At 40.7% G+C, this 21,903-nt stretch overlaps 3 protein-coding genes across 6 annotated transcripts in view; all 3 read left to right on the top strand.

Moving 5' to 3' along the window:
- LOC117947392 (collagen alpha-1(XX) chain) overlaps positions 1-14,002 on the top strand; it is a 33,500-nt gene extending 19,498 nt beyond the window's left edge. For 2 of the 3 annotated variants that reach the window (XM_034876273.1, XM_034876275.1), the window contains 28 exons: positions 272-411; positions 803-929; positions 1,126-1,265; positions 1,356-1,488; positions 2,185-2,330; positions 2,515-2,644; positions 3,322-3,438; positions 3,559-3,705; positions 4,000-4,056; positions 4,599-4,637; positions 4,733-4,871; positions 6,293-6,435; positions 6,907-7,016; positions 7,418-7,576; positions 7,717-7,794; positions 7,907-7,993; positions 8,095-8,148; positions 8,737-8,832; positions 8,982-9,035; positions 9,171-9,224; positions 9,659-9,712; positions 10,365-10,436; positions 11,011-11,046; positions 11,213-11,279; positions 11,372-11,560; positions 11,756-11,833; positions 11,923-12,084; positions 13,869-14,002. In XM_034876273.1, the coding sequence (XP_034732164.1) occupies positions 272-411; positions 803-929; positions 1,126-1,265; positions 1,356-1,488; positions 2,185-2,330; positions 2,515-2,644; positions 3,322-3,438; positions 3,559-3,705; positions 4,000-4,056; positions 4,599-4,637; positions 4,733-4,871; positions 6,293-6,435; positions 6,907-7,016; positions 7,418-7,576; positions 7,717-7,794; positions 7,907-7,993; positions 8,095-8,148; positions 8,737-8,832; positions 8,982-9,035; positions 9,171-9,224; positions 9,659-9,712; positions 10,365-10,436; positions 11,011-11,046; positions 11,213-11,279; positions 11,372-11,560; positions 11,756-11,833; positions 11,923-12,084; positions 13,869-13,897 (2,837 nt within the window). In that variant the 3' untranslated portion in view covers positions 13,898-14,002. The remainder of the gene's footprint in view (positions 1-271; positions 412-802; positions 930-1,125; positions 1,266-1,355; positions 1,489-2,184; positions 2,331-2,514; positions 2,645-3,321; positions 3,439-3,558; positions 3,706-3,999; positions 4,057-4,598; positions 4,638-4,732; positions 4,872-6,292; positions 6,436-6,906; positions 7,017-7,417; positions 7,577-7,716; positions 7,795-7,906; positions 7,994-8,094; positions 8,149-8,736; positions 8,833-8,981; positions 9,036-9,170; positions 9,225-9,658; positions 9,713-10,364; positions 10,437-11,010; positions 11,047-11,212; positions 11,280-11,371; positions 11,561-11,755; positions 11,834-11,922; positions 12,085-13,868) is intronic. The other variant, XM_034876274.1, reaches the window with a different exon arrangement.
- Positions 14,003-15,895: 1,893 nt separating this feature from the next.
- dpm1 (dolichyl-phosphate mannosyltransferase subunit 1, catalytic) lies at positions 15,896-19,386 on the top strand. The gene is made up of 9 exons (XM_034876300.1): positions 15,896-16,097; positions 16,426-16,525; positions 16,676-16,709; positions 16,810-16,886; positions 17,445-17,470; positions 18,411-18,506; positions 18,621-18,689; positions 18,783-18,897; positions 19,042-19,386. Exons 1-9 carry the CDS (start codon positions 15,967-15,969, stop codon positions 19,144-19,146), a joined length of 753 nt encoding a protein of 250 aa, XP_034732191.1. The 5' UTR covers positions 15,896-15,966; the 3' UTR covers positions 19,147-19,386.
- Positions 19,387-20,527: 1,141 nt separating this feature from the next.
- The window catches only part of adnpb (activity-dependent neuroprotector homeobox b), a 9,195-nt gene continuing 7,819 nt past the window's right edge, over positions 20,528-21,903 (top strand). Inside the window, exon 1 of one of the 2 annotated variants that reach the window (XM_034876277.1) lies at positions 20,528-20,653. The gene's annotated coding sequence lies outside the window, so the exon portion shown is untranslated. Of the gene's footprint in view, positions 20,654-20,692; positions 21,204-21,903 lie in introns of those variants that run through there. The other variant, XM_034876276.1, reaches the window with a different exon arrangement.

The following is a 21,903-nucleotide window of genomic DNA, read 5'->3' on the forward strand; positions in this document are numbered from 1 at the left end:
TTGGAAAATGGCTGCAATGAAACAAAGAGTGAAAAATTTAAAGGGGTCTGAATACTTTCCGTACCCACTGTATTTATTCTTTCACCTTACGCCACAAAGTTCTGAGATTTTTCTAGCATTGTTCCTTCTATTCTATTCACAGATAATCCTTACTCACTAGTCCCTCTTCCTACTCTATAATTAACATCTCTGGTACAGGAACTTTACAATGACACTGATAGAATAGATCACGTCAATGCTAACATCATCTGTCTTTCATCTCTCCCCACAGTCCCTCTCCCACAGCCGATGAGTGTTCAGTTCCCGGTGGTCAGCCACAGTATGATGAGGGTAAGCTGGGTGCCCGGAGCCGTGGACGTCCCCAGCCACAGAATCACCTACAGCACCAACCACGGCAGTGACGTTAAGCAGGTAACTTTACACACACACACACACACACACACATATATACAGTCCTTTGTTTTATTCAGTGCATTTAAATAACACATGGCATTAGCCTACCTTCTCACAGTCTGAAGGTGAGAAGTCCATATCAAAAGTATTTTTGTTTCTGAAGGATAATAACAATAATACCAATCCACAAAGAGGTTGAAATATCCAATAACTTGGGCTTTGAATTTATAAGTAGTTTCTATTATCACCCATTTGAGTCAAAGCTGTTCACCTGAAAACACTCATCAACGGTAAACCAATACTAGTGCCAAGTGCTGGACCCGGGTCCACCTTTATCAAAATAATGTTTGTACCATCAGTAAGATCCTGCAGCCACAGTGTCAGTCATTCCAATTAAATCTCTTTCCAGGTGGATGTAACCGGACTGAACTCTGTGGTGGTGCAGAACCTCTCCTCTCTGTCTAGATATCTGGTTTCAGTCCAGTCTCTCTACTCGCAAGGCCTGTCTGCAGCACTGACCAGTAACGTCACCACACGTAAGACACACACACAAATACTTTTTATTCCAGAGGCATGATGTTATATTTCCTTTTGATGTCTCAAAGCAATTGTCTTGTGTGACAGCACAGCACCAGCGGGAAGGACATTTAATTAAATATAAATGAAAAAAGATCAAATCAGGCTAAACTCTCTTTTTTTTTTCTTTCCTGACATATTTTCCATCTCTCCCAGTGAAGGTGCCGTCCCCATCAGACCTCAGGGTGACTAATTTCTCAGGCAGTGATATCACCGTTCGCTGGGAGGCAGCAGCTGATGATGTAGTCTCCTACCTCATCAAGTGGATCTCCCTCAGTGGAGGAGACCTGAGACAGGTGGGGATGGATGAATGGATTGGTGGAGTGAATAATGAGTTCTAATGGTTACTTAATATATGAATATAATGTTGCTGTGTTTGCTTTTAGCTGAGAGTGAGTGGTGAGAGTGAGGGGGCGATCCTGGAGGGGGTGGAGGACGATAAGGAATACCAGATCTCTTTGTCTGCACTTTATCGAGATGGAGCTCAGAGTGAAGCTGTGGCCACACGCTATAGCACATGTGAGTCACACACACTGATTTACACAACACACGCTAATGAGTAAAATACTACCAGCAGCACTGGAGAGTCATTAAAAATTAAATTGCAATGTTTGGTGGGTCCTCCAATGAACGGGGAAAGATGAATGTCCAGGTTGTTTGTAATTTATGGAAAGAGAAGTGCTATATGAGCATTGATAATCTCCGTGGCAACAGACAAAGTAAAGTGAACCAACTAGACAACCTCTTAAGATAAAATCCTGGTATTGAATACAGTACCCAGTCACGTGTTGAATATTGCAGTATAAGTTTAGATCAGTTTATTAGTTTATAATGTCGTGGACAGTCCCCTTTAATTAACTGTACAGTAAAAGGAGCAGCTGTTAGTAAGCCTTTACGGCTGATTTCCAGCTGTAGTCCCTGGCCGGTTGTCAAAAGGCATCCTACATTATTTATGTGACATATTAACCCCTCAGCCCACTTTTAATCCTGACCATTACTTGCAAATAATCTTGTCTCTCTACCATAAGCAACTTGGTGGCACAAAAACTCAAGCAATATATATATATATATATATATATATATATATATATATATATATATATATATATAAAATTAACTTTCAAGCAGCATTTTAATTATTTTTAATGGTTTGACAGGTGGAATTTCAGGCAAATTATCTCTTCATTAGGGAAATATCTGCTTTTGTCCTTGCAGTGTCTGGTGGAAGCCCATCCAGCATAACCGTCTCCGAGGAGACAGCAGTCAGCTTGGTGGTGAGCTGGGTGCCTCCCAACGCTCATGTCCTCCAGTATCGTGTGTCTTACACCGCACTGACTGCAGCTGAAATCCAGGACAGCACTGTGAGTGAGCTGTAATCGGCACATCTTCCACCACTTTGTCCTCTATCCTGCTGGACAGTAAACCATAGTGCTTCTCAGGGGTCACAGACAATTCCAAAAACTGCAAATTAGCTCTGTCACTGTGTTGATACATGGACATTTTACTTGAAAGCTTGACTTTGAAAGGTGCATTTGTTGCCTACAGGTGGTGGTTCCAGGTAGTGAAAAGCGAGTGGTGCTCGAGTCTTTACAGCCAGATACACGTTACAGCATCCTGGTCACCGCTGAGTACCGCAACAGAGAAGGAGGCAGCGGTTCAGCTCAGGGCAAAACCAGTGAGTCAAACTTACTGAAAAACTAAACTAGATTTGAGCCTGTGGCAAGTATAACCTTTTGTGTTCCGGTAGTAAACAGTGAGAAAACAGAGTCTTCATACATTACATTTAGTGTAAATACACTGATGTGAGGTATAAATAAAAAAACAACACATTAAATTGCCTGTAGTGTAGTCATGTAGTCCACTCAAGAACAAAGAAAAAAAAACTCCAACACTAGGATTCGGGTAATGTCATTATTAGTATGCTACAATCCATAAGATGAAAACTGCTACTCATTTCTGCTTTAGGTTAGTGGCTACTACATAACACACCCGAATCTTAGACTGAACTGTTGGGGGGCAAGTTGTCCTTTTGGAGGCCTGCTATCGACTGATTCAATGCTTGAAGGAGAGCATTGAGGAAAGGCATAATTTAGTCCTTTTTTTGGAACACTATCTTTTTTGTTTAGACATATCTCAGTACTATTTATTTACCATGATTCTTTCTTACACATAGCTCAAGGTTTAGCACCATACTTAAGACTTTCTTAAGAGGTTTCATACACATAGGCCGCCGGGGTGAAAATCCTCACTCAAATGTGAAATTAGTTGTTCACCTCTGGCTGTGGCAATGTCTTTTTTGTTCATCAACCTTCCAGTTTACCTCTCTGTCTGTCTCCCTCTCTCTCCCTTCAGCCAGTCTGCGAGTCAGCAGCGTGAGCGTGGTTAGGTCAGACCACTCCAGTATCTGTGTGTCTTGGAGACCCGTGTCTACTGTTGATGGATATCGTATTGTCATCCAGTCCGTCAAAAGTAATTGTAAAATCTATCGTAACTGACAACTCTGTGTACATTAAGCTGTCTCAGAAGCCGCATTAACCACTGTTGATTTACCCATTGGTGTGTAAACATCTATGTGTGCCTTGTGTGTAGACAAACAAACAAAGGAAGAAACTGTCGATGAGTCCAGCAGCAGTCACTGTTTCACTGATCTGGAACCAGAGACTCTATATCGCATCAGTGTGCACTCGCTGCTCAGCTCAGCAGAGGGTGCTGCCGTCTCCATTCTCCATCCAACAGGTCTGACCTGATCACGATTACTCCCACAGTATGTTAGATGTTGAACTTTCCTCACCACAAAGTCTAACATCTGCATACAGTACCTGACATTCCCTCTCAGGATAAATTAACATAAAATGCAGGACTACATTATTTCTAGGCTGCTTCTCTACAAAATGTAATCAAATCACTTCATAGTTGGGAAAGTAAAGATTAATACATACAGTACATGAAAAAAAAAAACATAACAACATATATAATGTTTTTGTTGTTTGTTCAGTGTGTCATGACTGGATGTACCTGTTCCTTTTACAGCCACGGCTCCTGCCAGAATTCCCATCCATCCCCGGATGTACCCTATCCACAACGAAGGTGACTCCTCTTGCGATCATATTCTCTCATAGAAATATATCTGTTTAGCACATTTTTCATGTTTCTTGGGGACGTCATTTTAGTTACCGAGCAGATGTGTTATATTCTTGATTCCACAAATTTAAATGACTCCAGTAGGTCCCCAGAAAACTGAGGACTACTTGAGTTTTTATATTTCTTTTATCTTTTAGACATTAATTCAATGAAAGAGTGTAAAAATTTGATTTAGCATTAGGGGATAAACAAGGTTATAAATAAGCAATAATACATTTCACTCATGTGCAACAATAGTTTGTTTTTATAATTAATCTCCCACTCTTTATAACTTTAAAAGAGTATTCCGCCAAACCCTTTTTACCTGTTCTTAAGTCATAAACACAGTGGAGAAAACAAATTAGAGAAAGTGACTAGAATTAATGTTGTTCTCACTTGCCTCTTAGAGCTTCCACATAGAGTCCCTAGTGAGACCAATTTTTTTCTTGACTGAAAACGATCCCTTTGCCTTTCTCATAATGATTCAACGCTGCCCTGTTGTGTTGCAGTCTGCCCTGAAGTCACCATCAGAAACAGCATTGTTAAAGGTAAGACAAGCTGTCCTCACACAAAACTGCAAGGCTCATTTTGAATAACTGAAACATCACCTTGTTGTACGTCTGTCAATTGGTTGTTGTTTCAGGATTTGACATGATGGAAGCATTTGGTCTGACTAAGAATGCTCACTCGTCTGTGGAGGGCGTGGCAGCCGAGCCTTTTGTCTTCAACGCTCTCCCCACCTTTACTTTGTACAGAGACGTCCAACTGACACAGAGCACCAAGTGAGATCATCTCATTTACTGCTTTTAAATTGCCTTCTGTTTTTTTTGTTCTTCTTGCTTGTACTATACACCAATTTCCATAAATGCAGCCCCAGAAAGAGAAAGTGAAAAATGTGCTGTAGATCTTAATTATATGTATTATATATAATTACTTGCACTCAATGTAGCCATTTAGCTGGGGATAAAGACTGCAGCAAGGACTTGAAAGCACTACTTGTGTAAAAGTGCAGAAAATGACTTTGGTAGAAGTTAAAGTCACCTTTTAGAATACTACTTGAGTCAAGTTCTTCAAGAATCTAACATTAATGTACTCAAGTATCAAAAGTAAATGTACTTAATTATTAGAAGTAAATGTAAAAGTAAAAAACAACATTGATGGGTTAGCTCGCCTGGCAGAGCGGGTGCCCACATATAGAAGTTTACTTGTCGACGCAGCGGCCGCATGTTTGAATCTTTCACTCCAATACACAAAATCATACTGCCACTCAGGTGTTTTACATTATCTTCACCATCACCCCATTCACCAAACCTGCTGTTTTGCAGTCCAGCCTATTTCTTCTGATTTTATTTTGTAGTAACAAGTAACGAATTTTATGAGAAATGTATTGGAGTAAAAGTAAAGACTTTTATTTAGGAAATTTAGTGGAGGAAAAGTATAAGTTTCCATAAATATAAATAACGAAGTAATCAATAAAGTAATCAATACTGCACAGCAAATTTCATCTGAGAGAGGTTGCTTTTTACAACGTGAAAAGAGAGAGAGATGCCAGGATGGGACGTGAAGAGGACTTGTATTTACCAAAGGGAACATCCTCACTCACTCCAGTGTCATTTTGAGGAAATGTATGTTACTTAGGGAATCATTAAGTGAGTTAAAAGGAATTACACCTGATAACTGCTACTTTAATACTTACTATAGATGTGGTGTGGCATCAGGGCCTCAGAGAAAGTGACTTTAATTCAAATGAAAAAAGATCATTTGTATAAAGGAGCCATAAAGCTTAGCTGTATATGGGACTGATAATTGCCAACTGTGCCTTTTGTTGAGGAAACATATTTGATCCTCGGGATGCTCTTGAAATGCAGCATAAAAAATTAAAATAAAGGCCCTTAGATATAGAAGAGAAAGTAGAGAAAGTTGCAAAGAGTGTTTTTATGATTCATTCAGATTACACACACTAATGAGGATGAGTAACAATAAAAGGCAATAGAGCTTCTGCATCAACCTACTGCTGCTTTTGCTCTCCCATCAGATCAGCTGATCAAATATTAAACAGCACATGAGTGCAATGATCTTACAGTTCAAACTCTTCCACCACACACCTCTCTGTCATGATGCAACAATTTCAAACATGTTTACTGTATCTTTAAAGGAAAAGGAATGGAGCATGTCCCTTTGACCTTTATTTACCTCTGTCCAGGTTTATCCATCCTGCAGGTTTCTCTCCAGAACACACCATCAGCATCACCTTCCGCATGTTGCAGGAAACACCCAGGGAGCCCTTTGCCCTCTGGCAGCTCACTGACAATGACTTCCAGCCCAAGATGGGAGTGGTGCTCGACCGTGAGTTACATTTCTGCGTCTCGCCATCTCCCAAGGAACTTTGTTACCCCTTCTCTTATTCATCAATTTCACCAATTTGATAATAATTGTTTAAAGGAATAATAATACGGAGTGAGCATGGCTTACTGTTTGCGAACACAGAAATGTCCAAGTTGGCCCGTCCTCCCCGGCTCAAAAGCCAGAGAGAGAGAGAAGGAATGAGAGAGAGAGAGAGAACACACACACACCTCAACGGGACGATGCAGCTATGCCGGGGTTTTGGACTGTTGAAAGTACACTCAGCCCTTTTTTGATCTAATTAAAAAATAGTGTGAAGCCCCACTAGAGGCTATGCCTTTTTCTTACACCCAGCCAGATCCAACACCTTGCAGCAGACTTTGCCTTCTTTAGAGCCCCAGGGTTAAGGTAGGACACAATGTGAGTTAGAAGTTGATTACTGAAAATCTACCTTTATTTTTGTTCTTTGCACAGCGACAACCAAGCATCTGGTGTACTTCAGTCTGGACTACAGGGGAGAAGTGCAGGAACTGACCTTTGACCAGTCGCAGGTCTACAGACTATTCTATGGCAGTTTTCACAAGGTGAGATAATAAACACTGAGCAAGTCTCACTTTCATTTAGCAAAAAATGAAACATTGAAGTCATGTTTTTTTAAATCAGGTTAATTATCCTTTTTCCATGTACCATTTACATATTATTACAGATTTCTTTTTCCATCTAGTTACTGTGACCTATGTGTAATCCAATAAAACAGAAATGTCAACACATAATAATTCGAAAGAGCATGATTGAGAGGTGAAAGAGATGGTTGGAAAAAGACTTTACATCAGCATAATCTCAGGTCTGTAGCAGCTGTAACACAATAAAGACCAACAGTAAAGTAAGAAAGGGTAACAGTGAAAGATTTGAGGCTAAGAGACTGTTTGAGGCTCAGCAAAATCTGCAACTTGGCTTAATATGACAGAATGATTGGGATTGGCAGGTGCACCTGTCGGTCAGCCAGGTGAGTGTTTCCCTGTCTGTGGACTGTCAGCGCGTGGGTGAGAGACCTGCCCGTCCTCTAGGCAACCTGCCGACTGACGGCTTTGAGATGCTGGGAAAACTGGTGAAGACCATAGGACCCAATAGTGGATCAGCACCGGTACTTTTTTTTTTCTATTCTATTTATTTGATTTTTATCAAGGCCTGTTGTGTCAATAAATTACACATCCTCAACATATATTTTTTCTTCTTCTTCTGGCCTGTGCTCAACCTGTATCCTATGTTCATCATTGTCTTCAGTTCCAGCTGCAGTCCTTTGAGATTGTCTGTAACACTACATGGGCTTTAGAGGATACCTGCTGTGACCTACCTGGAGTGGTTAGTTGGTTACTAATTATATTACCTTTATTCAGCTCTATCTTGGTATTTAATAATGTAAGTTTAATGAAAAATGGTACAAAATTAGTGTGTGTGTGTTTGTTTGCATCAGAGAGATGTGGAGAGCTGTCCTGCCCCGGCGTACACCTGTACCTGTTCCTCTGACATCCCCGGAGCTCTGGGTTCCCCTGGTCCAACTGTACGTCACCATGAGATCTCAGTCAGGCCTACAATATAAGCTGACGCTGACTCATTATTTGTGAGATCCATTTGGTGTTTAATTATTTTTTTTTTTCTTAGGGTAAACCAGGTCCTCGTGGGGAGAAAGGTGTTAAGGGAGAGCAAGGCCAAAAGGTGAGATGAAAATAATTCTTATTCTTAAGTTACATTTGAGTTCAAGTCCCCTTCAGAAACTAGAGCGTTGCAGGGCATGGTTTCCTGCAGTTGCAAAGCCAGTGCTAGGAAAAACACAGTTTTTGTGGAATTCTCCTTCCAATGATATCACCTACATGAGTGTATTCTGGTGATCCGAAGGGCCACAAAAATCAATCCATAAGAATTAGCCAATTAAATAATATTAATGTTCTGTTTGGTGAGTGAGTTTCCCTCAACCACATGCAGAATCTCGGCTGTATTCTCTGCAGTTGATGAAACACCTGTAGTTGTCACAGACAAGCAGGACTGATCTGTGTGTTTGTTCTACAGTCTAATTTGAGAGAGGGGCTGTGTGTACTTTTACACAGGGATGGCACAGCAGCAGCATCCTCATGAGTTATTTAATTCTCCCTATACTGCGACATAAGCAGCCATGACCTGTTGTTCTTTTTCATCAGACCGTAAAGCTTTAAAAAGTAAAATCATTTTATTATTTTCATGTTTTAGTTTGAGTCATGCCATGGAGATCCAAATTGATGCCATCAAGTTAGTTTCTCTATGTTTCAGGGGGAGGTGGGTCCTCCAGGAAAGCCTGGATTTGAAGGAGGTCTTGGACCTCTGGGCAACACAGGACCCCGAGGCATGGCCGTGCAGGGTAAAGTGGTGGGTAATCTTAGCTTTAAATACGTACTTGTGTATGTATAGTGGTATTCAGCATGTTCGTATCTTGCTGAACTGTTAAGCAATGACTTATGAAACTAGTATGTTGTATAATGCGTAGTTGTCTTGTGTTTTCATATTTTCCTTTATAGGGTCCACCTGGTGCAAGAGGGGAAAGGGGAGATCCTGGGCGTCCAGGGGTCCAGGTAAGTCTAAACTCAAGTCATTAAAATACAGGAATAGAATAGAAAACACATCTTCTTCCCTGTATTTTTGTCTACAACCTCACTCCTCTGCCTCTCATTGGGCTCTCTCCATCTTGCTATTGTCTTTCTCTGCAGGGTTTACCAGGACCTCCAGGTCCAAAGGGGGAAGAGGGGATTCCAGGCCCCAAGGTGAGCTGCTTGATCCCAGAACAGTAAATATCAGCAGTTCTTCATACAGTTTAGCTGAAGCAGTAAATTACTTTAAGTATTAATGCCTGTAAAGGTCCTGTTTGTGCACGTGTGTGAATTCAGACCTGGGTGTAATTTGTAAAAACATGCAGAGAGAAAAAGAAAATGTGATTTTCCCCACTGAGAATCAATCAGGTATGTCTTCTTTGGGTGCCCAAATGGCTCAGTTGGTAGAGCGGGCGCCCATGTGTAGAGGTTTGCTCCTTGACGCAGCAGGCATGGGTTCAACTCCGACGTGTGGCCCTCTGCTGCAACTCATTCCCACCTCTCTCTCCCCTTTCACTTATTCAGCTGTCCTGTCATAAGGCCTACAAATGCCCAAAACATTATCTTTAAAAATTCTTCTTCTCATCTCTGTGCAATGTGTTTCACAGGGCATTAGGGGGCTCGAAGGTAACATTGGTGGACCAGGCCTTACTGGACCCAGGGTAAGTAAGATTGGATTTCCTTTTAGATCCATTGTATGTAGATGATGACTATTTTCCGCTTTTATATCGTATCTGGGACACACAAAAAAACATGTTGGTGCATTACATGAATATACATACTAATATCTTAATGAGTTCAACTGTCGATGTGTTGTCCTAATGAATCCTAATGTTTTTGGTGACCTGTGACCTTTTGTCTTGTGCCACCATCTGTGCAAAGTTTACTCATACACACATAAAATATTAAAATCTAATAGACTGAACTATTCCACGATTGACACATTTTAAGCTTTCCTCTAGCACCACCCTCAGGCCCAAATCCACCATTACTAGACCCAGTTTTAGTTAACACACAAGACATCCAGAGTAAGATCCAGATTGGCATGCAATAAACAACTTTACTCTTGTACAATAAACTTAGCATTTAGCATCTCTGCTGGTCAGGCTCTAATAATGGTCAATATTTTGTTCTGTCTGTATTATCACCCCAGTTCTATTAGTGTTTATAACAAAGATTCCACTTCCTGACCTGCTGTGTTTCCACATATTTGTACTATAACTCACAACTTTATTATTTCCTGTTGGCTAACCCTATCCCCCCCATACTGAGCGTACATATTTACTTCATGCTACATCTTTTTGTATTTTACAGGGTTTCCAAGGAATGCCAGGACACCCAGGACCTATAGGAGAAAGGGGCTACTCAGGGCCTGTGGGACCTACGGTAAGATAAGAGGGACAAGAAGTGTCATTAGCCATGTCCAATGTCTTAACTTTTTGTTATGCATTATGCACAGATATATCAATTGTCATGCATAGTTGAATATGGGATATTGACAAAGATAACGTGATGATTAACAAATGATAAATTAATGGCAGCACTTGTAGAGGCGAGCTGAATGTGTTGGGCTGACACAGGAGAGAGATTTTACTGCTTTAGATGGTTCAGTGTCGGGCGGCCTCTATGGTTATTTTAAAACAGTCTGATGCTGCTTGCACAAAATGAAGCCACTGGATCTGTCCTGCATAGTTGTGGCTTGACAGTTAGAGACCGGAACTGGTTTATGCTTACCAAGGAGTAATTTTGAAGCTGAACTCTTAATTGGAAAAAGATTGCCCAAAAAGAGTACACACACACACACACACACACACACACCAGGACCCTGCGGGTCACTCTCAAGGTATGAGAAGAGTGGGAAGGGGTAAGAGGTTAGAGATCTGGTTAATGTGGAGGTGGGAAAAACATGCAGTGTGCACTTGTTATTCATTTTTATGCTCATGTATCCGTTGCTTTACAGGGTCTGCCAGGGGGGAAAGGGGAGCGAGGAGAGAAGGTGGGTTATAGCTGAACAATCTTTTTCTTATTGTAACACTAACAACCCTAACCCTAACCCTTTTTACTGTGCTTAAAAGTATACAAAATGTATAAAAGTATAAATTCATAATAATACTTTGGTTCTCGTTTAAATTATGGTTGGTGAATATGCTGTTGTTTAACAGGGGGAACCTCAGTCCATGGCCATGATCTACCAACTGGTCACACAGGCCTGTGAGCAACTAGTGCATAGTAAGTACTCTGGTACTTCTACAATGATGATATCTGTATATGTATCTCTCTCACAACTTAGTGTGTGTGTGTGTGTGTTTTTTTTTTTTCAGAGGAAGTGTTGAAGCTTGATATGTTTATTAACGAGAAAAATCGAAAGCCAGCTCCGATTGAGGAGCCGGTGGCACCCCCCGGGGAACCTGGTATACCAGGGCCCAAGGGCCCACCAGGCGCCAGGGGCACCCAGGGGCATGTCGGCTCAAGGGGGAGACCTGGCAAAGCTGGATATCCAGGAGAACAGGGTAAGACTCAATATTAGGTGATAGCCAAAGCTTGCTGAAATAAAGACAATCCAACCAAATGATCATGTTTGTCTACAAACTGTTGCGCGATGGTCGGAGCAATGGTTGAATGGTTTATATTATATTATATATTAGGAATTTGTCCAGTGGGATATTATTTTAAGCTTTTGACTATGTCGATTTGCTTCTGTACAGGAAGGAGAGGTCCGCCAGGGGGGAAGGGTGATCCAGGACCCAATGTGCAGGGGCCCACAGGGATCAAAGGATTTGCAGGTACCTCTTTATGTAACAACATAAGCACTGTTGATCACCAGAAAACAACCCTGCACTGATGTATGGTTGTAATGCATGTGTGTCTGCAGGCCCTCCGGGGGAGTCCAAGCTGGGAATCCCGGGTCCAAAAGGAGAGGATGGTAAGGCAGGACCCGCAGGGATCACCGGACCTCCTGGACAGCCGGGCGAGGTTGGACCGCCGGGGGTGTGTGACAGCAGTGGAGGCTGCCACAGAGTTCCCCAGCAAACAGGTTAGCTACCAGGAAAGCTGGTAACATTAGTGGGAGTGTGTGAGTAAAAATATTAATATGGGTTAAGTCCCAGATTAATTAATCTTTTTAAAAGGGTTCTGGAATGTAGTAGAAGCAAGAGAAATGTCTTTTAGTTGCAAAAGCATTATAGTTCTCTAACAGTAAAGAATTGCTTGTTTTCTACAGTACTGCAGTTACAATTTTTTGTGTGGCCACTTTTGGGCTGGGCAACAAGCTGTTATGTGATATTTACTTCGTAATCTTTTGTAATGGTGAATGTGTAAACAGTTCCCTCAATACAAATCCAGCAGACACAGAGCAACCTTAGTATTCTTTGTGTGGTGTTTGTGTCCACCTGATGAATGTAAGTCCAAAATTGGGGCTTTGTTTTTGTATGTCACCAACTCCTGTATCGTTTAGATGCTTAATGCCCCACAACTAACTGTGTTTGTTAGCTGTTCGGTGCTGAGCAGCAAGTGTACAGTGAGTCTTTGGAGCTTTATTGCTGTACAGCTGCCGTTTGGGGCCAAAAAAACAGTAAAGTTCTGGGCCATAAAGCCAATGAGCTGCTAAAATTCTCTGTGGGTTCATTACTATGAGCAACCACTGTTATATTACAAGACACATTGTCATTGTCAATGTAAAATATTCTATATAGCAGCTTAGCAGTTAATGCAAGCAGTCACAGTAGTTTAAAAACTAGCTTATTGGCATAACTGTATTTGCTGAAACAAATGTACTTTATGTCACAAATGTTTTGTCCCAACTATTTGCCAACCAGGGGCTCTTCTAGGATCAGACCTTTATGGGGGCTCACCCCCTAATGAAAATTGCTGTTGCAAAAGTGTTAACCCCCCCTGCTAAATCAGTAATTTCATTAGCCGATCATCTCTGAGCTAGCTACTGAACAACAGCGTCAGCTAATGTATTTTGATACGATTAACACTATAAAGGAACTAAACCTTACACTTTTTAAGTTACACTAATAACAACAAATTTGACACAATGTTCTTTTTAGTAATTTCAGTTGCTGACGTTTCAATTTGGGTTCAAATCAAACCTGACATAACCAACTTCTTCTCTGGGGACTACCAACGATAAACTTCACAACCGTCTCCTGCTCTCCCTCTGACTGATTAGATAGAGACTCAGCCAAAGGCGGGAGTCTGGCACAACCTCCTCCAATTGGCCGACACCACGTTTCTGTTAACCCTTTCTTTGACTGGGTCACAGGTGCATAGCATTGGTGACAGACACACAGGATATTTAACCTGTTTCAAGTAGCTGGAAAGGTGCCAGTTTACCTCCTGGGCACTGCCACGGTGCTCTTGAGCAAGGCACTGAACCCCCAACTGCTCGGGCCGCCATTCCATGGGCAGCCCCCTCACTCTGACAGCTCTCCATGTAGTGCATGTATAGGAACTGAGCATGTGTGTGTAATTCAGGCCTGTGTGTAATAACAACAGAGTGAAAACATTGTAATTTCCCCTAGCGGGATTAATACAGTATACATTATTATTATTATATTATTATAATTATTATTAAACATGTAATTGTTTGTCCTCTGTCACTAACAGACAAGTTCACCAACACTTACTTGAAGCACTAAAATTGATTAAAAAATAAGTAATTGTTTTTTATAATTATATTTTTTAGGGGGGCTGAGATGATATTTATGGGTTCCTAAACAAGGTCTAAAATCCCCAATGTGGCCAACATTGCAAACTAGAGTATAAAAATGGTCTTGGTTGTTGACTGTTTTTGTGTGCGCCCTCTTTTTCCAGAAGACCCTTATTACGGCTACCAACCTTGAGTGGATGTTAACGAGCAGGCAGCAACGGTAAGGCGACTGACGTCTGTTTGAAATGACTATGGTTCCTTTGGAGTGGAAGGACACAATGGTATTGGAGCTAAAAAACAACAAGCACCACTGAAGAGGTTTGGTGTGTTGATCTTGCCACTGACTGACGCAGAAGCTTCACACGTGTCATCACATCATGTGTGGGAAAAGGAAAAGGGTACAGGAAGGATCTCTCTCAGTCCTTTTGTTACAAAGTTCATCGGTATAAAAAAGAATAGCTGAGAGAAGAACTATGATTATGTAGGAAGCTTTCTAATATAGAAAAGTGTTTTGATGAACAGATAGCATCACAAAGGAAAGTATTTTTCTCATTGAGATCAGTCAAGTGTTGTCTTATACTCCATATTCGCACTGAAACCTTTTATTACTATGTTTATGTATTCATGCACTGTATCAACGCCGAGTAGTTTAGCCATATGTTTTACATTTCTACCTATTTGATTTGTCTTTCTAACCTAACTGCCTCAAGAATAATGAAAATGCATAATCCATGGTGTAAAAGCTTTTTTTTTGTCCCATGGTATAAATGATACTGTGAGAATGTCTTGTTGTCATGTGTATGATGATTTGTATATTGTTTATTATATTTACTGTATACAGTTATTCATGTATGATATTTTATACTGTATCTATTCGTACTGAAATTCCTGTTTATATTTTTATGGTTTTAAGGGGTATTAGGTGATAAACATTTGTGTGTGTGTGTGTGTGTGTGTGTGTGTGTGTGTGTGTGTGTGTGTGTGTGTGTGTGAGAGAGAGAGAGACAGAGATTTTTTTATTCTTGTTAATAAAATTCCATTAATATGTATCTAATGATGCGTTTTTTTTTCTCCAAAAAACTTGAGTATACTGAGTGAGGACAGTTTTGTGTCATAGAGCAAGACACTGAATCCTGTTCTGAGGCTAAATCTGACACCCTACCTCCCTGTGGGACAAGAAAAAATAAATAGCTAGCAGAAATCAATAATGATAAAAATACCAAATGTCTTTGTCGGAACCACGGTGAAGAGATATTTGTTTCCAGTGGTGTCTATTTTGAAGAGCGCAATGGAAATTCCAACCTTTAAGCCAGCCGCCTTGTTAAACTAACGTCAGTGGTGCATTCATGTTCCGGTTTGTCAGAAATGTGAGTTTATTTTTCCAAACAAAGGCAATTGTTATTTCTGAATTATTCCTATGCTAAAATCAATGGAGCCTAGTTAGTTAGACAACAAACACTGTAAGTTGCAATGAGCTTGTGAGGACATCACTGACCAATGGTTTGTTATCATGGTTGTGAGGTCACACTGTCAAGATGTCATAAAAGATATAAAAGAATCATAGCACAGAGCATCTACCCCACCACTCAGCTCACATTATGTCAAGGTGAACTGACCTCTGAAGACAGACGCCACAGGTTAGAGAGCATCGCCATTTATTAGGCATGCTTTCAAAACCACTACACACACTGGGAGACAAAGGACATTTGGCTGGAAGGATATCCAAAATCCACACCTTATTCACCCTTTCATAACACACGCTTTACAGACTGTGTCTCTGTGTTCATCTACCCCCTCCCTGTCCGGGACTATATTTATCTCTATCCCCAGTCCGTTGTCCAAGTGCAATGATAAAATAACTAATTGTGCATAATAAATGGTGGTTACTTTTTACAAGTGTGTATTTGTAAATAGGGCATTTTAATTTACTAATGCTCCTTAATTACCATTTTTCCTTCCAATGTCTTTACTTTAACCCTTTGAATTTGGGCTATTTACTGTGCTATGTACTTTTTTTATGCATAATAATTACATTGAAATAATACTAAGAGGACAACTATGGGCTAATTATGCTATATGTTTATATTCTCAATTTTTCCCGTGATGTTTCAGTATGGCTGAGGACGTATAATAGCTATTTGGACATTAATATGACCAATATAGTAGCACCGATACTCACTTTATTGTGAAAATAATAAACAGGATGTAGTGGGACACTTTTTCTAACTTAGCGCATTGTGGTTTCCGTAGATTCACGTCGCCATGGCAAGCCGAAAAACTTCGCACCCAAACCGGATTAGTGAGGACAAATACTCGATTCTATTACCTACCTATAACGAAAGGGAAAACCTACCTTTGATAGTGTGGCTTTTGGTGAAATATTTTGGTGAAAGGTAAGTTTCGGAGAACTAGCAAAGCTGCTCGGATAGTGCTAGCTAGCTAGCTAACGTTGATGCCTCTTGTCAGTGATGAGCTGTCACTAAACCAGTGAGGGAATGACAGCTCGACTATAGATCCTCAAAACGTCCGCATTTCAAGATTTAATGTGTCAAGGCTACAGTAAAAACTTTACAAGTTAACTAGTTGGTGTGCTCGCTTTAGCTCACGTTTATAGCGCTTGTGTGTGTGTGTGTGTGTGTGTGTGTGTGTGTGTGTGTGTGTGTGAGATACAAAGTTGAAATAGCATTCTCAGTTGTTGTTGTTGTTGTTGTTTTTTAACAGTGGCTATATTTACGAGGTAATTATCATTGACGACGGAAGCCCAGACGGGACCCTGGAGGTGGCAGAGCAGTTGCAGAAAATCTATGGAGAGGACAAGATAGTAAGTTAAGAATTGCCTATCTTTGCTTAAAGATTGGTTTTAAGTATCATTTACAATGTTAGCTATCTAGCATGCCGTGTAACCATTGGTTGTAGGAATGGAGCATGGGATCTTTATGCAGACCTTTAATCTCTCTTTTCTGTGGAACAGCTTCTTCGACCAAGAGCAAAAAAATTAGGACTTGGTAAGTTGCAAACTGTGTAAAAAAAAAAAAAAAAAAAAAGTGTTGTATTCATTCTGGTAACTTTTGCTAACTAATGATGAGCTCGTGTTTCCTGTCCAAGGCACTGCGTACATCCACGGCATCAAGCATGCTACTGGGAACTTCATAATCATAATGGACGCAGATCTTTCCCATCATGTGAGTGTGGGCATGTTTTATCATGCGTTATCAATAAATTAACTTTACGTGAGGTTGATTCTAGGGCTGACTCTTATTTTCATTACAGGTTATTAGTCTGCCAGTTACTTTTTCAATCAGTCATGAATCGTTTGATCTAATGTTAGAAAATAGTGAGAAATCTACAATCTCACAATCACAATTTCATGATGCCCGTCTTCAAATTGCTTGTTTTGTCTGATAAACAGTCCAAAACCTAAATATATTGACTCAATTTTGAGCAGCCGGAGCCAGAGATGGAATTTTAGCTGAAAATGGATGATTAATGATTAGTTAATTATAAAAGCAGTTAGCTATTGATTAATCAACTGATTATTTTAGCCCTAGCTGAATTATGTAGTATTTGCATCGGAGATGTGAGCTTACCTGATGTTTTTTGTCAACTCTGTCTTTATCATCCCTAACATTTGAATTACCCTTTTATTTAATGGCAATATTATGTAAATATAAGAGGTTTTGCGAGTAATCTAACTTTAGACTGCATGTTATTTGACCGTTCTTTGTCCATTTTTATTTCAGCCCAAATTCATCCCGGAATTTATTGAGTAAGTGTTACTAAATTTCCATTTCCTATCAAGGGATTTTGTTTTGTTTATTACTGTATTTCAGTTTGTGTATACAAAATCCATTTCTAAATACTAAAAACAATAATAGTAAGCTACTGTGCCACAAATTCAATTGTGCAGAAGTCCTATAGTTATTACTATGGCTGCGCAATTAAACGCATTCTTATTGAAATTGCAGTATGGACTAGTGCAATATCCAAATCCCAGGGGGGGGGGTGCAATATTTGTTAAAGGCAAAATACAGTGGCTTGTATAAGTGTACATAGCCAGGCTAAAGTTGATTTAAAAGAGGACCAAAAAAACATCTTTTGGAAATTGATCTTAATGCTTTAATTTAAAAAAAATAGGGAAAATCCAACCTTTTAAGGACACAATTTTTTTATTTGAATGAATAATGTATTGTAAATAAACGTTCTTCCTTAAAATACAGGGGGCATAAGTATACATATATACTATGTTAAATTCACATAAAAGCAGGAAGACTTTTATTTTAAATATAAATCTGCCTTCCTTATAAAGGTTAGATTTTCCTACATTTTTTAAATTAACGCATCTGACAGTGGCATTATTTCCAAAATATGTTTTTTTATTTTAATTCCTCTTTTTTTTATCAACTTTATTCCACTTTAGCATGTGTGTGTAAACTTCTGCCAGCCGCAGTATGTGTCTGACCATTCTGATTAAAGACTAAAGGAAAACATCTTTGTTTGGGACAGATTCTTGCAAAAATCACACTACATGACTAGTACATTTTTATTTGAGTTTCAATGAAAATGAGAATGATGATCCCCAAAAAAATAGATTTCTCCCTCTTATGTCTTGAATCATATTGCAATTGCAACATCAGTCAAAATAATCGCAATTGGACATTTTCCTCACGTCGTGCAGCCTTAGTAAAGACCATTGTGTTGTTTGTCAGAAAGCAGAAGGAAGGTGATTACGACCTGGTGTCTGGTACTCGATACCGAGGGAACGGAGGCGTGTACGGCTGGGACCTGCGCAGGAAACTGATCAGGTAGCTGCAAGGCTTCATTTTCCACTCACCCAATGCACTGACCCTCATAACAACAGACTAGAGGCTGAGTTTTGATTTTCTTTTCTGTCTTCTGTCTCCTTCTCTCGTTCACAGTCGGGGAGCCAACTTTTTGACTCAGGTGTTGTTGAGACCTGGTGCTTCAGACCTCACAGGCAGCTTCAGGTGAGTGCTGCCGGGGTTGTCAAATAAAAGCCTACGTAAGTGGCCTGATGTTTTCTCACGCTTGCTGTTTGTTTTTTTTCACACCAATGTCAGGTTGTATAAGAAGGAGGTGTTGGAGAGTCTGGTTGAGCGGTGCGTGTCCAAAGGGTATGTCTTTCAAATGGAGATGATCGTCCGCGCCAGACAGCTCAACTACACAATTGGAGAAGTGAGGCCCTAATTCATTAATTAATGTATTTCTGTGTTTTAAGTTTAAGTTAACTTTCCCCATAATCTCTGAATGGGAAGCCTGCGTTGTGAGTTGAACTGAAACTATTTTTTTATTCTTCTTCTTCTTCTTCAACAACAACAGGTACCCATTTCCTTTGTAGATCGAGTTTATGGAGAGTCCAAACTCGGAGGGAACGAGATTGTGTCGTTTGTGAAAGGACTGATCACACTCTTCGCCACGACATGATCAGTGATGTCATCATGTTGGACATCCCACAGTCAAATAGGGTTCATTTCGCTCTTGAAGTCGCTGTCTTTGATTGGTGGAATCCTAATTGGGGGGGGGGGGGGTAATGCTCCACTTGCCCAGGTCTTGACAGTGACATGACAGCAAATGACAAAGGGAGACATCTCTCTCCCCTGTTAGCAGTAAACATTAAATAGTTCTCTACCAGTAGTCATCCAGAATACTGAAGGGACATAGTGCTTTACAAAAAAAGGGCATTCCCTGACTGAAATTTACAGATGGGTTTACGTGTAACTGCTACACTTGTGATTGTTTGTATGAAATTAAACAGTTTGTATTGGCTCTGTTTTTCCTTAATGTAATTTTTTTTTTTTTTCACAATAAGTCAAAACCTCAGGTGGGTTCGGAGAGAGCTGCTCTGATTGATATTCATTGATCCAAGGGCCAAACTAAAACAAGTGCAAGGGGTTGTTATTCACTCTGAACGCGCCCTTCAAAGATGCTCACCTTAAAGAGCATTCATTTAAAACCATGTGGTTGTTCCCATCACATGGTGTGTGGTACACTCTTTGCTGAGGCAGTGGCAGTCATCAGGTACCAGCTGGTACATCTCCCTCACACACACTAATGTCATCCAGAGGTAGCCGCAGGATAAATATATATGAATGGATTTCAAAAAGTCAGATAGTAAAGACATTTAAAATCCCACTTTTCTCCTTTCACCTATGAAAGTGCTGTGTGCGATGCTGAATAACCAAGCAGGCGGCTGCCCCAGGGCCCTGAAAGCTCCAGGCTTATTTGTGTTTTTTACTGGTTTGTGTCTATTTATGTTGAAGTTTATCAGGGAATATGCACCTTAAAAGCATACCGACTCCTTAAATTGGTCCCTGCCATTATGTAGTCCTGCGGCCCTGTCTTAAGGGGTCCAATGTCAAAAATAAATTTATGTTGCATATTTTTAAATTAACATGTTAAATCAAATTACCACACAGCAAACTTAGGGTCAGCCAGATACTATTTTTGCATTAAAAAAACACCACAAACACTGGGGAATGGGTGATGGCCCATTTGAATGAATGATTATGGGGAGGGGGGTAATAAGGAAAGAATAACCCACAGCTGATGGAAAAGTTTTACCGAGATTTTAACCATTTAAATGCAGTGTCACACTAGGGCTGCCCTTCACCAGCAACGTGCAGGAAAGTAGTCCCGGTCAGTTTGGTAGAATTGGGAAGTTACCAACAGTAGTGTAGTACAGCGCCACCTACCGTTGGCCCAACCGTAGAAAACACTCCAGCTGGTGCTGAGGCACTGTGCACATCCGAGGATCCGCAGGGGAGGGGGCGCCAGATGTAGCCAAACTGCGCAGGCGCAGAAATCAAGAAGAGATCCACTACAGAAGGACGCCCGCTCTCGGCGAGATACCGCCACTATCGTGTTGGGTTGTTTACCTCACAATCTCGAACACAAAACCCAAAGGCCCGTCGCAGTTTTTTAAGTGGACGAGGTAGGTTTTTTAGAGTAATTTTTTTTTTTAAGTGACGTTTGCTTAATTGGCCAAATTGACTGACAGACCAATCAAGAGTTTAAATGAGCCGGGCACGCGATCTCACAATGAGATTATTTATGCTAATCAAGTAGATGTCACTTCCGCCCCTTTTATTTGCGCCATTTTGGATAGGGCAGTTTCTAGGCTGGATGTGTATTGTCTGTCAGAGAAAAGAATGGGCAAAACGTAATCGGCTGCCAGGCAATTATAGGCAGACTTTAGTCAACCTATTTGAAAGAGGGCGTCCGCCGTTAGTTGTTCCCAACAAAAGGACATGTGTTCGCCCTCACTCTACCAAGGAATGGAGGTTTAAATTGTCTGATGATACTCTGAGGCTTTCTGTTCCCGTAGACCGACGGCCGGGTGGCTGGTTCTCCCCCACGAAGACAGTTGTCACCTGAAAGGATATTAGCGAGATATCTGGAAAAAGTGAAAGTGACCATACATCGCCTCAGTCATCCTGAGGCGATACATTTCACTCAGACGGGAGCACTGGATGTAAAAGCAGGTAAACTTGTCTGTCATCATGTTGGCCATAACCGTAAAAGCGAGATAGTTTGCCGTTAGCTGTGGCTACCTGCGTTGATTCGATGGGTGGCGCTGGACTAACATTATAGCTAAGGTAACTTGGCTAACGTTATGTTCCTAGGAAACGGGGTTCAACGTAACCCCCGTAAGTTGAATTACTTATCCGGTAGGTTTGTTTATAACCGACCGGCTTAAATGCTGGCGAATTTCCTATGTGGACATTTAAGGACAGAAATGGCAGCATTAGTTTTGAACAGCCAATGTTGTTGATGCGAGTTGGCTAGCTTAGCATGCTAACTTAGCGCGGTGTGTCCCCATTCTTTGTCAGTGGCAGAAGCTCCCCTGACAAACGTATCGATTTAAACGCTGCCAGATGTTGATCAGAGATTAGATTAACTAACACTAACGTTACCCCACCGCACGATTTGGTTTATGTCCACAGCTACCACGACAAATCTTGCGAGTTAACGTTTTGAATGCGAGAAATCCTTTGAATATTTAAAGTGTAGACTGCACAGAGAGTTTTGTCTTGGGGACACATGCTACACATTCACAACCACAGACAGATTGTGGCGTAGAATCCATATAATCCTGTGCTAAATTCATGACATTTTCTTTTGAATAACCAACCCCTCAAAAGGTGATCAGAGTTGAGCCGGGGGGGGGGGGGGGGGGGGGGG

This window comes from Etheostoma cragini, chromosome 7 (assembly GCF_013103735.1).
Source record: "Etheostoma cragini isolate CJK2018 chromosome 7, CSU_Ecrag_1.0, whole genome shotgun sequence".
NCBI lineage: Eukaryota > Metazoa > Chordata > Actinopteri > Perciformes > Percidae > Etheostoma > Etheostoma cragini.